We start from the raw sequence: 15,929 nt of genomic DNA, 5'->3' as shown, positions 1-15,929 counted from the left end.
TCATTTAAACAGTAATAACAAGCACATGGATGAATTCTTGTTGACTCTGAGACCAATTCCTATGTGCCTGTACAGCGCCTAGCACAACAGAACCCTGAACTCTGTAGGAGCTTCTGGGCTCTACTCTGACCACAGAGCAATCGGGAAGTGATCAGGGATCATGGGGACAATGCAGAACCCACAGAGCTTTCCCCAGGTGTTACCGGAATACGGGCTGGAGCACAAATCTTCATTGGTGTTATAGACACTCCACTGCCCGCCACGCGCCTGATCTCCTCTTTCGGTAGGTGCCAGGGAGAGGTTCCCGGCCTTGGCATTCAGATACTGAGAGAGCTGCTCCCCTAAGCTCCGGCAGTTCCATCTCATGTTGACGGATTCGCGGTCGCACTCGTAGGTGGCCAGTGACTGCACCGCCGCGGTGGAGTTGGTGCCCGGCCAGGAGACCCCGAGGCACTGCATGGCCCCGATGTTGAAGAGTCGGTTCCGGGAGACCCATTTCCACTTTTGGCCCAGGGCACTGACGTTGCAGGCTTTGGAGATCTTCACCAGGGTGTCCTTGGTCTCCAAGCAGCCCTGCAGTCTGCTATCGTGGATCAGAAACACCTTGGAATCTGGAAGACAAAGCAAATAAAGACAGTGAGACGGGATTACACCCTGACGTGAATGTGAGCAATCTCCGCTATGACACCAGCCTGGAGAACAATCCGCTGCGGTGCATGAGCTGATTGCTAGAGGAACACAGGATCTGCCAGACTAGATTAGACCAACGGCCCACCAAAGTCCAGAATCCTGCCTTCAGCAATGCCTCATGCTTCAAAAGAGGAAGAACCTCCCTAACCCATAAACCACCTGGCTACATTTCTTCCTGACCCCTTCAGTGCTCATCTTACACCAGAAACATGAGATTTAATCACCCTCACCCCAGCCCTGCCCCGTTTGCAAATGTTATTATTGCTCATGACATCACCCCCTCCCTGGTATAAGTGTTGCCTAATTAGGTGTGATACAGCTGGGTTCATGCCTGTCTTTGAAGCATCCTGCCTTTTACACTAGCTGCACAGATTTGATAAGATTACACAGATCTGAGCAGATTGCACGGATTAATTCAGCAGGACCTCCCGGTGATACTGTAACACACAGAGCAACAACGGGCATGGATTAGTTCTGGTAGAGAAGTTCCTACAGTCATAACATATTACACTGCTTTCCAGGACATTCACGTCTTGGGGTGATGGCTGTTGATTCCTTAGCCTCTGCCTCCTAACAGCATAATAAGGAGGTGCTTTTTTCCACTGATTTGCATGGAATGATCTCAAAGTGCTTGAAAAACAATAACTAACTTTCACAGCATGTCAGCAGGGGAGTTTTAGGTATTAGCAAGACACAAAGATCCTGGCGAAAAGGAATTTCTTTAACAGAGATATTAAAGTAGCATTAAAACCCTGAGCTTTCATTGATTGCTCCGAGTTCACTAACTGGCCCCAACAATTCATCAGGCCTGTTAAAAGGATGCTAGGTAGCCTTAGAAGAATGGATTTTAAAACTAGTTCTGCACACTGGAAGCATAGCTCTGGTCTATGGCTTCAGCAGGGGCTGCCTTCTTTAGCCACTACATTCAAGTCTCAAAAAATAGAGCTGTGCAGAAAAATAAAATGCTGTTCATCATTTTTATGCACATCTGGGGCCCTGTTTAAAAAAAGAATATTGGAACACACACAGTACTTTGGGGGAAGATCTCACACCATATGACTCATGAGTTCGGCCCTCCGGGTGGAAATCACTCTCCGAAGGCAGCGCGAACAACTCCTGATATGTGGTGTTAGCTTTTCTTTTCTTTTCCTTATTGTTCATGTAATGTTTGACGCTGGTCTTTTTGTGCCTTGTCCGTGGGTATTCTGTGTATATTTTTCGCGACAATTCAGCGATTTTCAAAAGGGCCAAAGGATGCAGGTGCTCAATTCGATGGGAGTTGAGCGCCCAACTCGTTTAAGCTCCTTTAACAATCCCAGCCTAAATGGACCTGATCATTTTACCACTGGGGAAATCCTAGAGACACAGAGAGGTAAAGTGAGCTGCTCAAGACCACACACTACCGGGAAATGTATTCTGCAGTTACAGGGTGTGATCGCAGCTCGTGTAGACGCACACCGGAGCAAGCCTTAATCTAGCTGGCTCGGGTACCAGAGCAGTGAAACCTTGGCAGTATGGACTTGAGCCCAGGCTACTGCCTGAGTAATCACCCAGAGTTCCCGGCAAGTACGTACAGCCTAACAGCCTGTGCTGAGATTTCAGGTATAGCAACGTAAGCCGCAATCACACCCTGTAAGTCAGCGGCTGCGCTAGGAAGAGAACCAAGGAATACCGACCCTGCTTTAGCCACTAGGCACTACTCCCTCTCTCAGCAGAAGTGACACCTTCAAGTAGTTGCAGCTCGAAACATGACCAGCCTTAGAACTCTTGCATCCAACAGAATAAAACCTTGGTTTAGTCATAGCTCAGGTTGCATCAGAGCACACCCTACCTACCCACCCAAAGCCTTGGAAGCATGGAAATTAACTAAGGGACAAGCCCTTCTGCATTCTCTGCCACTTTCCCATTGGCCACAATGCCGTCAATAACACTACGTCCCTCCACAAGGTTTTCACTTCCACCTCCAACAGATGCCCAAAAGCACAATTTACTGCGCTTTCACCAAATTGTCACTCTAATGGCAATTCATACTTCTGTGTATCCACGGGCCAGCAGGCCCTGCTGTCGCTGGTCCGTTCTTGGGAAGTTCATCTGCCTAAAAAAATCTGCTGAGGTCACCATTAAGGTTTGTGTTAGACTGTGGCTTACTAGAGTCATGTGAGAAACAGTGAAAACACACGTTTCCAGCTGATGTGTTACAGCATCACTGCTAAATGGAGCAAATTCACTGGGGTGCAATTTTCCCTCCAGTTATAAAGGAAAAAGTGGCATGCTAATATTGTGTTAATCTGCATGTGAGAAGCAATATGTGGTATAAAGCACAGACTAGAGCATTTCAGATGTCTTGCAAAATGGGCTGAAAAAACCCCAAGACATTCCAGTAAAAACTTCAAAAAGTGATGATTTTGGGACTTTTTTTAATCAACCTATTTTTCATCATGAAAAAACTGAATCCTACTAAAAGTTTACACTCTGTGTTTAGGGATTTGGGGGGAGGGAGGGTTTCTTACCATTTTTATAAGATTTTTACAACAACAATAAAAAGTCTTTAAACTCTTAATCAACTGAAATTTCCGCTCCAAATTCGCTGTGCCGTTGCAACCTGTGCTCCAGCACAATGAAGCTGCAAACAGCTCACAGATTTTAAATATTTTTACACTGACTTGCTGTTGCAAATTTTTATTTTTAATTGCTTCTGTTTTTGTAGGACTTACATATAAAATAACATTTTACACTCCTCAAGCTGGCTTTGAAACAGAAGTTATATAACAGCCCAACAACCAAACAGAGGTAACACCAGGAATGATATTAAACTAGGGCCATGTCTACACTGAGCCGTAGTGTGGTCTAGAAGGATGTGAATGGCAGAGTGCACCAAAGAGCTGCACCCTAAGTGCCCTGTGTAGACGCTGCTGGCGCAAACTAAAAGCAGCATCCACACAGGGCAGGTTAGAAGGCAACTCTTTGGTGCGCTCGGCAAACCAGACCCCCATAATCTGCACTGCAGCACGTTACCGATAAGCCCAAGGAAAGAAAACAAAAGACAGTATTAATTTCAAGTTCCTGTGGGGGTGGAAGACTAAAAGAAAAAACAATGTTTGCTAAGTGGAAAAGGATACAAATTTGAAGAGAAAGAAGCATAGGTTTCTTTTTCTCAGAAAAGTTTCATAAATGCTGGAGAGTGAAAAACTAATCAATAACCCATAATTTTCAAGGTTGACTGCTTAAAGTCAGGCCGCCAGGAAAAGATGAGACACCAAATAAGCATTCTGATTTTTGAGATGCTCGCAGGGACCCTGGCAGACCAGGTGCCAGTTCACGCCAAGGCCCCTGGGCCTCACTGAATGCTGACAAAGGCACAGCTGAAAACCAGCCTGGCTTGCCTGTGTGTTAGGATCGTTAAAACAGATGTTAGTGTACAGACCGGATGAAATACTGGTAGGATGCTACAGGTACTGATCTCGCTTCTGACATCTGTCGCTCAGGGTATAAAGTTATACTGAGTGTTCGCATTGTAAACTTCTGTAACCGTGTAACTCACCAAACAGGAAAGAAGCACTAATTAATGTAATGTGCTGGGTCTGCCCATAAAAAAGCCCACTGAAACCAAATGAGCCACTATGAAACATCAAAGGACAAAGGCTTTGTTCATTGTTTCCCCCCATACGAAGAGAAGACAGATGCAAATATTTGTCCCATCAGTTTGAACTCTGGGGGAAGGAAATAAAATCCCTGACCAGCAGGAACTATATCACTACACAGCTTGGAATTTGGAAAAGGCAATATTTCTAAGCATAAGCAAGGGATCCCCAAGTTGCTTAGCTTGGGCTAGCTAGAGAGGACATAGAAGGTTTGCATATGGCAGCAGTTTCTATTACTTTTTGAAACCTAAGAGTGTAACTCACTTGTGTGTGTACATTTACCTGCTTTAACCTTGTAAATAACTCATTTCTTTTTCTTAGTTAATAAATCTTCAGTTGGTTTATTATCGGATTGGCTACAAGGGTCTTGAGTGTGAGATCTAAGATGCAACTGATCTGAGGTAAGTAACTGGTCCTTTGGGACTGGACTAACCTGAATATTACTGTGATTCTTGGTGTAATGGGTCATCTATCACAAAGGCAAATTTGCCTGTGTGGCCAGACAGTCCCCAGAGGCACTGCAGTCTGTCTGGTTAGGCTTAATCAGTTCACTCTTGTTACTTGGTTGGTGAAATCTAAGTACAGAACTCACAACCCATTTGGGGTTTGTGCCCTGCTTCCTGAGTCTGCCCTGAGGTTGGCACCCACACTTGTGAGCTACACCAGACAGCCTGATGCTCTGCATCCACAACCCTATTGAAAATCAAAGGGTGTCGCAGAAGCCCAAATGGAAATCAGGCGATTTTTAATCTAGGTGCCTAAATATGGACTTAGACGCTGCGTTTTCGGCAGCCAAGTTTGAAAACGTTGGCCCTAAGCTATAGAAACATACTCGCAGGTGTCACTTTAAACTGCTGCTGTTTCACATTTTTCAGGAAAGTCTGCGAACAAGACACTGGGTCTATTTGCCCAATTTAAAGCCAAACTGTCCCTGCTCTGAACTGCATGAGGCCTGTTGGCGGTGTTAAGCTCTTCCCAAAGACACTCCCAACACCCCCACCCATGCAATTCTGCAATCACAAGCCCTGCCCTCCCAGCCCCTCCACTCCAAGATGTGAATTTAATGACAGCGTCATTGGAGCCTTCCAACAAAAGGAGGGGAAAAAATCCAAACTCTGCCTATAAAGACGCCCTGAAGTTCTCACCTGCAAAATTAAATCCAGGCAGAGCTGAACAGGGCCCGAAATGAACAGTGACCTGAGTGTGAACCCCACGGAAATGCTCTCTGCAGGGAGCCCAGCAGGACAACACATCAACCTCGGATTCACTGGAGCACAAATTCATACCTCGATGGGAAACACAGGGGAGCGGAGTCAGGACACTAAACCTCCCCCAGCAGAGAACATGCCCCATTTCAGGGATGAGCAGGGAGCACGAAAGGCGAGTATTCTGTGCGACTGCAGCGGACCAGCGGCATTTTGCAATATCGCAAAGGTTTCCACCTGATCCCTCTTTACTGGGCAGCTGCATGTTAAAATACATACGTGTCAGACATGCTGGGATAGACGTTTCTGACTGTTAACTCAATAAATAAAAAAAAGTCTTTAGGTAGAACCACATACAGTCGCTGCAGTCTTTGTGCACAAAGCAGTAACATCAGGCACTCCTGCAGTAGGAACGTGTAACACAGGAGTGACAGTACCAGTATTTCTAGAGGAGTACTGCAGTACCAGTTCAGTAACGGGGTTGTGGCAGCTGAACGCTAATTAGCAGCACCGTATACATTACTGCAGGCAGGACGAGGACTCTTGGTGGTAACAGGCTACTCTAGTGTCTTTATGTGAGCTGCAAGATATGGTGCAGCGGCATTGAAATCCCAACATCGCTGTACGGAGCATCACTGGCGTGCTACCAATAGATTTACTGTTATCACCAGCACCTGACTGGCGGTAAACAGCAGGGCACGGTATCAGGACCTGATTGCTTGGGTGTTTTAAGGCAACCTTGCAAAACCGGCCCAAAATTTAATAGCCAAGGGGAGAAAAAAATATTCGTCAGTGCTGAGAAATGTTTATTATTGATCATGTTTATTATGTCAGCACCTAGGACCAAACGAGAATGGGGCCCCGTTTTTCCAGGTGCTGTACACACACCCTAGCAGATGGGCCCTGCCCTGAAGGGCAATCGAAACAAACGGGGTAGTTGTGCACTGCTGACCTTGCCTGTTGTGGGACAAGCACTCTGCTGGCTGGGAGAGTGGGGGAAGATGGGAAGGAAGCAGGATCGCAGTGACTGGGGGAGGCAGGAGAGGTGAGGAGGAAAGATGCTGCTGCCGGGGAAGGCATTGAGGCTGTGGGATGGGAGAAAGAGAACAAGGACTTCAATGGCAGATTTACAGTCAAAGTTTTAAGAGAGATGGTGTGATCCCGTGGGCAGAGCACACTGGACCAGGACTCCAGAGATGTGGGCTTTATTCCCAGCACTGCCACCAACCTGATGTGTGACCCTGGGTGAGTCTCTGCACCCCTCACTGCCTGTTTCCTATCCGAATCTTGTCTCTCTTGTCTATTTAGACTGTAAGTACTTTGGGGCAGAGACTCTCTCTTATTTTGTGTACGTACAGCACCAAGCACAATGGGGCCCCAATATCAGTTGGGGGTCTCTAGGCATTGCTATATTATTAATAATAAATAAATGGTCAGATTTAGACCAAGAGTCAATGTCCAGGTAACTGTTGCTGCTTGAATATAAGTGGTGCTAATATATTGCATATATTATGCTGCTTGCGTAATATTGGTGCCTATTAGTGGTGCTTTGCAGCCATGTTAGTATCAACTCCCATTCCAGGAGGGAAACTAACGCTGCCTGAATGCCAACGCCTGGTACGAAAGCTTGTCTCTCTCCCCAACCGACGTGGGCCCAGTAAAAGATATTATCTCATCCCCTTGTCTCTCTAGGCCTTGTCCGACAACTGCAGACAGATGAACCTGTTCTGCAAAATAACTGAACTTCCTAGGGCTTAAATATAACTGGGTTACAACACTGTGACAGCTGTGTCAGCACGGCCCCTCCAGGGAACTGCGTGGAACTACAGGACAAAGGAAGATTTACCCCATAAGTCTGATGCTCCTTAACCTACAAGTGTACATGGGGATCTTCCTTTAATTCCTGTGACAAAGGAGCACATATTCAGTAGCCTCTATATGAACATCCAGTCACCCAGATGTTTGCACCAGTGGTTAACTAAAATGAGTATACCGTTGTCCATTTGAAGGCTCCTGTCTGGACTTTTGTTCAACAACTGGCTCTTTAAATAGCTGGGTTATCGATGCACGGCACCTCCAAGAAATGCATGTGCGAAGATCTCGCTGATGACACCTCCACGGCTTGTCTTCTCCTGTATCACACACATTCGGTCAATGGTAACATCTAGCACTCGTACAGCGCGCTTTGTTTTCAAAGCACTTCGCAAACTTTAATTGACATTCCCTATGGAGAGGTCATCACGATTATCCCATCAGACAGACAGGGAAACTGAGGCTGAGAGTTTACGTGACCTGCATTTCCATCTTTGGGCCCACTCAGCAATGCACTCAGAGCACTGGAGTAGATCTCAGGACACGTAGGCTCTATTTCTGGCTCTGCCAATGGGTGACCTTGGGCAAGTCACAGCACAGCTCTGTGCCTCAGTTTCCCCCTCTGTAATATAATGATACTGTTTTCAAATCCGACACTTACAGATCCACTTCAGGTTGCAAGGCTCTGCCAGGAGTGCTTCGCTGGCACAGGACACCGGTACAACGACACTGGCAAAGCGCTGCTACTGCGGACACAGCCCAGGGCTAACATTTTCAGAAGTACCCAAGGCCCAGACTTGTAACACTATTTAGGCATTGGTCTGCTCAGTATTGCAAGGCTGAAGTGATTCATGCCACGTCTACACTAGCAGTGTTTGGCTGGTGTCGTTGTACCAGTCTATTATACTGACAAAGTGCTCCTCGCGTGGCCCAGCTTATACTTGTCTACACTACTGGCTTCTGCTGACACAGTGTGTCGGTCAAGGACCACACCCCGACTGACAGCTGTGCTGGCAAATGCCTGTTCAGCAGACAGAGCCAAAGCTGGCTAAGTGCCATCTGCAAAAGTGAATTAGGCCTGTAGGAGCCCAACTCCCATTGGCTTTCAGTGACACTCAGGCTCCTAAAGCACTTTCAGAAATGGGACATAAGCTTGTAACTCCCTTAGGCATCTCTGAAAACGTTAGCCTAGGTGATCTTTTCATCTCTTTTGGGTTTGGGGTACCCAATAAAGAAATGTGATCAATATTTCCTTTCCAGGCCATTTTTATGTGCCCGTCGCTGTGGTCTGTAGGCACCGTCTAAATAATTAAAAGACATAAATCCTGTCCCAAAGGGGCACAGACTTTACCCTCCGTTCACTGATTACAATGTTATTGCTTATGAAGAGCTGGTCACATTCATTTCTCAGGAGCCGTATTTCGCAAGAGGAACAGCTATTCATGCTGCCATTTTCAGCTGCTCCCATGCCTCCCTTCTCACACCAACACCGCACAAGGCGACCTTTGGGATCCATGAGCTCATCCAGACACAGCTGGGCTCTCTGTCAGGGCAGAAGCTTTCCCCATGGAGGGGGGCAAACAAAAGCTGCCTGCAATGGGGAGCTGCACACCATCTCTTCCCGCAGTGGATAACTCCGCCTCATACTACTGATGCCCATGATGAAGTCTCTACAGACCAATCTAGGAGTGTCTTGTCCAGGACGGGACTAATGGAGACTCGGGTGGGATGACACTTTGCACAGCACCTAGCGCAGTGCCTGTGACTGGGCCTTCTAGGTCCTACCACAATACAAAGAAATAAGAACAACAACAGACACTGCTAGTAACTGGAGTTGGCGAGAACCACAAGGATCTCAGACTGCATCTGCCAAGCTAACAGGTTTCTTACGGGTTCGTTACAATGGAGTTCTAGGCTGCATGGATACAACAAGGCAATCTTACAGAGGGACGGTCAACAGGCCATCTCCATTCCTGAGCAGACACACTGATGTCCGTGCAGGTTCACCAAGGACTAATCTGGGGCATTGTTTCTATCTGTGTATTAAACCCAATGCATTCAGCTGACGGGGGGGGGGGAAACACATTTTTTAAAATTCTGAATGAGTTTTAGTGCTCAAGAAAGAGGGGCTCGTAATGCGTGGAGGCAAGGGCTGGGTAAGCTTTCCCTGTGTGGCACTGTTAATGCATCTCAGTCCCGAGGCGCAGCCCAGTCCCAGGTTCCCTGCACACACACGGCTTCGCTGATTCACCTCAATCCCAACCCGCAGCCCCCACTGCTCTTCCAGTCCCAGATTCATAGATTCCAAGCCCAGAAGGGACCATTGTGATCCTCTAGTCTGAGCTCCTGGATAACACAGGGAACAGAACTTCCCGAGAGTAATTCCTGGAGCAGATCTAGAGAACACACACAGCTCTGCCGATACATCTCACCCTTGACCCGCAGCAGGATTTTCCATGTAAGGCAATGGAACTACTTACAACTGTTCTATACCAGTGTGAGAGAAGGAAAAGGCCCCTTGTCCCTTTTCTAGGGCTTCACTGAGGCTCAGCTGAGCTGCTAAATGAGCCAGTGACGCTGTACTAAGAACAAGCGTCTGTCCAAGACGCCAAGTGAAGCCTTAACTTTAAGCCCAGGTGACCTGGGGAGATGGAGCAGGGTTTCCCCAAAGATCTCAGTGCTAATGGGATAGGTGTCCCCTCCATCACTCTATTCCGGTCATTACACCGTGCCCATCATCATGATATCTAAGCGATGTGACTGGTGTCCGTCACCTTCGGGTCTTCCTCCCAGGGGAAAACTGGGCATGGATTTCTTCATGGTTTATTGAGAACGATGCCGACACCATTCCACACGCAGCAGCCTACTGCTGGCTCTCTCCCAGCCCCGTCTGTCCCTGCCACTCCTGTGACTGGGGTTCGGAAACCCTCAGGCTGGTCTGTGCCACACGCCCTGCCTCTCCGGGTACTGCCCGACAGGGGTTTGGTAAGTGAGGTCGGGACAGGCCCCTTCTCCATTCTCCCCGAAGATCTGCTTTGCTGTTCTATTGTGTCTCTCGGCTGAGATGTACGAAGCTGTCTAATGGGATTTGAATACCCAGTTCCTGTTAAAATCAACGGGTGGGTGTCCAAAACTACCAGGCGTCTTTTAGGAAGCTCAGCCTAAAGTTGTGAGCCCCAGCCACATGTCAGCGAAAGGTCAAAGGGAAGCTGTCCAGACCACAGGGGGGCGGACGCCTGGGCCCAGAAAAGATCATCTTACTCTAAAAAGAGACACAGGCTGGAGGTAGAAAATTATAGCCTGGCGTGTGGGATGCGCCGGCTGCAGAGACTCTCCCTGAAAAGAAACAATGGAAAGTTACCTTCAGGCAGCCAATTCCCTGCCACGCTCCACTGCTCTGGCTCCTTCAACCTAATGAAGGCACGGGCGAGACGCCGCCTACACAGCAAGGGGGCTGACCAGACGTACCCATCCCAGCTCATCCACAGCAATTTTAGCCCCGGTGTTTGACAGCTCTGGAGATGGAAGGCCCAAGAGAGAAGCTTCCCCCCTGGCTTCCCCAGCACTCCCTGCCTCCGGCCCGCCCTGGAGACACCACATTCAGGGGTGAGAAGAGAGTCCAGCTTCCAAGGCCCATTCACGCCTGGTGTCTCACCCGTGACTGCCAATAAGCAAATCCATGAGCCCCAACTGGGATGGCAGGTTTTTCGCAATGTCAATGCACCTATGCGGAAAATTGGGCTCAGACCCACCAGTGGCGTAGCCATGCCAGTGGTTTCTGAAACGCCTGAGCAACAGGCCCAGCCTGACGTGGTGGGTTTGCCCTCCGTTAAAAGGGCACCAGGACCAACATTTTCAACCCTGGGTGCCTGAATCAGAGCAGAGCATCCACCGCTCTCATGGACGTCGCTGGAAATAGCATCTATCTAGAGCAAGGTCGAGTCCCAGCATGACACAAGACTCCCCGCAATGGTCATCCTGAGCAGAGAACAGAACAACGCTCAATCCTCCTCTGGACAGACAATGTTATTGAGGGTTGGGAGTGGAGGGGGATCTGCAGGCACCACAGCAGGGGTCTCTTCCTATACGCCATCACCTGGTCCGCGATGTCTCCACCCATTCACCATCACCCCGCCCGCGTCTACACTCCCCAGGAGCTGGGGTGAGGTTTTTGTCTTCACCCCCATGCCTTTGCCAGGGGCAAAACGAAAAGGGGGGGGGAACTTCCTCCCCATCAAATCAAAACATTTTCTATTTTTAAAAAATTCATTTTTCAGCACAAAAATTCATGGAAAATTTTCACTTGGGGGGGGCGGGGGAAGGCCAATTTTCCATCTACAGTGTTTTTGGAATAATTAATTAACCCATGCTAATTAATAATCCTAGAATAAGGAACCCTTCGGCTTCAGTCTTCCTGGTCGGTGTGCTGAGCACACGGCTCCCACATGTCACAATGGAGCTGCCTCTCACCCCACTCCAGCCCGTCCTGCTAGACCCGTCCTGGCTATCCCAAAACGCCTGCTGCTAGGGCAGGACTGCTGAGTCGTGGCCGCCTGGTACTTGGGAGGCAGAAGTGCTGCTGTGATGGCTTCTCGGCCTGGGCAGCACCAACCAGCTGGTCCTACAGGACCCAGGGAGTGAGACCTTTGGTGCCACCTTTGTGAAAGAGAGAAGGAGAGAGACTGTGTTGACCATACTCACCTGGGTGGAAAATGCCAAGTGGAGAGGAAAAAACAAGCCATATAACCCTGTGGGTCAGTCCTCACCCGAACAACGCCCCCTCCTTAGCACAAGCGTTGTCCAGTCACCCTGTGCTGGTGACTCACGGAGCCCACGTTCACAAACACCTCTGCCCGTCCCGTCTCCAGCGCCACCAAACGCCTGCCTCTGGTCCGCCAGCGCCGCCAGCGGAGGTGAGCTGGCAGGCTCGGTGGCCATGATCACATTAGCAAGGCTAAAAACCACCAGGCAGATGCGGTGACACACTCGCGTTGCTGGCCCGGGCCACTGCAACCTCACCGCTAGTTCTGGCCACACGAGCTAGACTGACGCTAGCAGGGGCACGGCAGGCTGGGCTGACTGTCGTAAAGACTTGCCCTCAGGCTCTTCACGGGCCCCAGAGTACCAGGGAGCCTCCTAACTATTTATCCCCACAGCACCCCTCTGAGGAAGGGAAATGTCATCCCCATTTTCCAGAAGGTGAACAGACCGGCTCGGTGACTTGCCCACGGTCACACAGGAAGCCGAGGTGGAGCAAGGAATTGAACCCAGGTCCCAAGTGAGTGCCCTAACCACTGCACCCTCCTGCCTCTCAGTGCTAGACCAAGACACAGGAGTAACATTTGACTCCTTCCCCCTCCCCGCTGCCTTCACCACCATGGCAGAACACCCTCTGCAGAGAACTTCTGCCTTGGTGACACCCCGGACTAAACCCAGGTGCAGCCCATTTCCCCTTCCCCCTCCGGGGTCAGGCCTGGATGAAGGGCAGCAGGACCCACGAGCCGGGTAGACGCGAGAGCACTGAGCTTTCCTAGGAAGCCTGTGAAGCGCAGGTGATGGAATGTTATGTTTGGCGCTGCCGGCCCCACGGCCCTCTCCTGGAATGAAGGAATCTGCTTCCCAAACACACAAGAATTTTGTTCCACAAAAATAGCAGAGCGGGGGAGACGGGAAACCAGCAAGCCAGAGAGCGAGAGAGGCTGGGAGAGCTCCTTGCTTTTTCCAAACTCTGCCCACCCTGAAAGACAACCCCCTCCCCCCAAACACACACCAATTCTGCCCTGCAGCAACTCCTGCTGCTTTAGTTCCCCCGCCTTCCCGCCCCCAGCTCTGCCAAGGCATCTCAACCCTAAATTGCAGCACTACCTGCTAATCAAGTCCTGGGACCCCAGCTCTGCTGATGCACCCCAATCCCGACCTGCAGCCCCCCCCCGCTATTCCAAGCCGGGACTCTTCCACGGATCAGCTCATGCACCAGAAACAGGGCTTGCACCAAATCCTCTTGACCCCTCCTTTCCAGCTGCGAGGCAGCGTGGCTGAGGAGACCAAGCGCTGCCCAGAAGTCAGGAGCCAGGGATTCGGCCATGACCTGCTGTGTGACCTTGGGCACTTCCCCTGCCTATGCCTCTCTTTGTCCTACTCACTTTGTCTGTCTTGCCTGTTTAGACTGTAAGGTCTTTGGGGCAGGAGATGTCTCCCAATAGGAGTCTGTAAAGCACCCAGCTTGATGGGGTCGTGGAGGGTCATCTAGGGGTTACAGTAATACAAACAAAGAACAGTATGAATATCCTATTGCCCATTTCTCACCCTCGTTACTCTGCTTCACTAAACACAACCCCTCCCTCTCAGTTCTGTCTTTCATTTACTTTTCCCCCCTATATCTTTTTTCCCCTTCCTTTTCCCTCACCCTCCCCTCCCTCTGCGTCTTACTTTGCTCATTTCCACTCCTTTCCTTCCACTCCTTTAGTGACAAATGCACCGGTTTTTTTAAACGCACCAAACCCATCAGCCTGCCTCAGATCAAGCGCACTGTGCACTCCACCCCTGCCAATCACCTCTCCTCCCGTGGAGTGGGTGAAACCCACCGCTAGGCCTTCTTCCTAAGGAGATGGGCTTCCATCCAGTCGTCCTCAGCAGTCCTATGACCCTGAACTGTCCTGCAACATCCCTTGGAGGGTCTGAGTCACAACCGGGCAAACATCTCTACTGTCGAGGGGCAGATAAATCAATCAAGGCCCCAAAAGGTGGGTTTACAAAAATACCCCCCCAAAATATCTGAAAGTGGAAGACCAGCTTAAAATTAAACTATCATGGCCACCTAGGAAGGCAAAGGTCACTGCTGGACGGAAACTAACCAGAGCCTTGGAGAACAGTTGCTTTCAACATGACCGCTCTGAATCCACTGTCAAACACACAAGGGGATGTCCCTGGGCCAACTCCACCAAAAGGTGTAGGGACAGAGCAATGCACCCACCACGCCATACAGGGAATGGCCATCTCACCCGGCAACACAGCATTGCTACCTGCGGTCTTATAACATTCATTCTCACCTGACTCGCTAAGAACCACCATCACAGGAAGGTAACAGATTCATAACCTCAGAGATGGGGAAGACGTATTAAGTCCCACTTTGTCCAGTTCCCCCTTGGCAAATGCAGGATTATTCCCTATATTCCCCAATGTTTTGTTCACTCTCCTTTAAAATAGTTGAGGCAATGGTCTTTTCCCCATTCCCTAGGGAGATTATTCCACAGCCTAACAGCTCTCACTGCCGTGTGCTGTTTCTTCTAGTCCGTTTCTTCAACTGTATTCCATTACTCTTCGATACACCCCTTTGACCTACCCCCAAATATTCCCTCTCCTTCTTGAGCATTCCCACCCTTCAGATGTATATGGGTCACCATATCTCCTCTTGATCACAACGATTTAGGGTGTCTAAACTTTCCTTTCATATCCCTCTCGCCTGTTGGTGTTGCTCTTCCACCAATGCTAACCACCCTCAGGGTGGATTTTCAACAGCCTGTTCCGATCCCAAGCAAGTCTGTAAAACACCCCGGCTCAGCTAGGGAAGAGAACAGGTTCCTTCTTCCAACAGAGTGTCTGCCGGCAAGGAACACACATCTTCACAGGGCCACAAATCCACTGCCAAAGCTGTTGAGAGTTGCACGTAAGAAGCCATTTGCAGTGCACTCCGCAACGCTGCATATTCTTGAGCGCCGTCTACTGGCACGTTGGACCTCTGCCGACCTCTCTCTTTCACAGAGCGCTGCTGGAACAAAGGCATTGTATACTGGCATATTTCTCCCAAAAAACCAACCCACTGTCTATCTATCTTCTCCTGATGGGGCTGTACTGCTGGCAGGGTAAGTGTGGGAGATGTTAAGAAAAAAGGCCAGTGCAGAGTGATGAGTGAACCAGATTGCTAGATACTTTCCGCAGTTAACAGAGTTTATGATTGAACAAAACCTACAATATATCTACAGGCATAAAAATTTCCCAGTAAAGTCCCAGAGTCAACTAAGCACTTAAGCGGGTGCTTAAATCCATCCCTATTCAGCAAAGTACCTAAGCATGTGCTCAACTTTAAGCACACGCTGAAGTCCCATTGACTTTATGGGCCTTCGGCATGTACTTCGGTGCTTTGCTGAACAGAGACGGACTTACGCACATGCTTCAGGTTAAGCACATGCCTAAGTGCACTGCTGCACAGGGGGTAAAGGTGGCAAAAAATGCGATCTGTCTGGTTCATAGATTTTAAGGCTAAGGGGGATCATTACGATCATCTCATCTGGCCACCTGCACAACACGAGGCCAGGGAAGCCACCCAGAGATTCCTACACCCAGCCCGTAACTTCTGGGTGAGCAAGAGCGTATCTTTTAGAAAGACACCCAGTGTCAATGTAAAGATTTCAAGTAACAGAGAACCCACCACATCCCTGGGTAAGCTGTTCCAACAGTTCGTTATACTCACTGTAAAAAATCTGCATCTTATTTCTGGTCTGAAGATATCTAGTTTCAGCCTGCAGCCACTGAGTATCATTATCCCTTCGTCAGCCAGACCGATGACCCCACTAATAAGACA

The 15,929-nt window shown here is 49.3% G+C and overlaps 1 protein-coding gene across 1 annotated transcript in view; it reads right to left on the bottom strand.

The window, feature by feature from the left end:
• MRC2 (mannose receptor C-type 2) overlaps positions 1-15,929 on the bottom strand; it is an 80,881-nt gene that overhangs the window by 48,048 nt on the left and 16,904 nt on the right. The window contains exon 2 of the mRNA XM_067540985.1: positions 204-611. Within this exon, the coding sequence (XP_067397086.1) occupies positions 204-611 (408 nt within the window). The remainder of the gene's footprint in view (positions 1-203; positions 612-15,929) is intronic.

Source organism: Emydura macquarii, unplaced genomic scaffold, assembly GCF_026122565.2.
Source record: "Emydura macquarii macquarii isolate MOO-44397 ecotype Brisbane River unplaced genomic scaffold, CSIRO-AGI_Emac_v2 contig_629, whole genome shotgun sequence".
Classification (NCBI taxonomy): Eukaryota; Metazoa; Chordata; order Testudines; family Chelidae; genus Emydura; species Emydura macquarii.
Note: the sequence above shows the minus strand (reverse complement) of the source record. Positions and strands in the feature narration are given on the sequence as shown.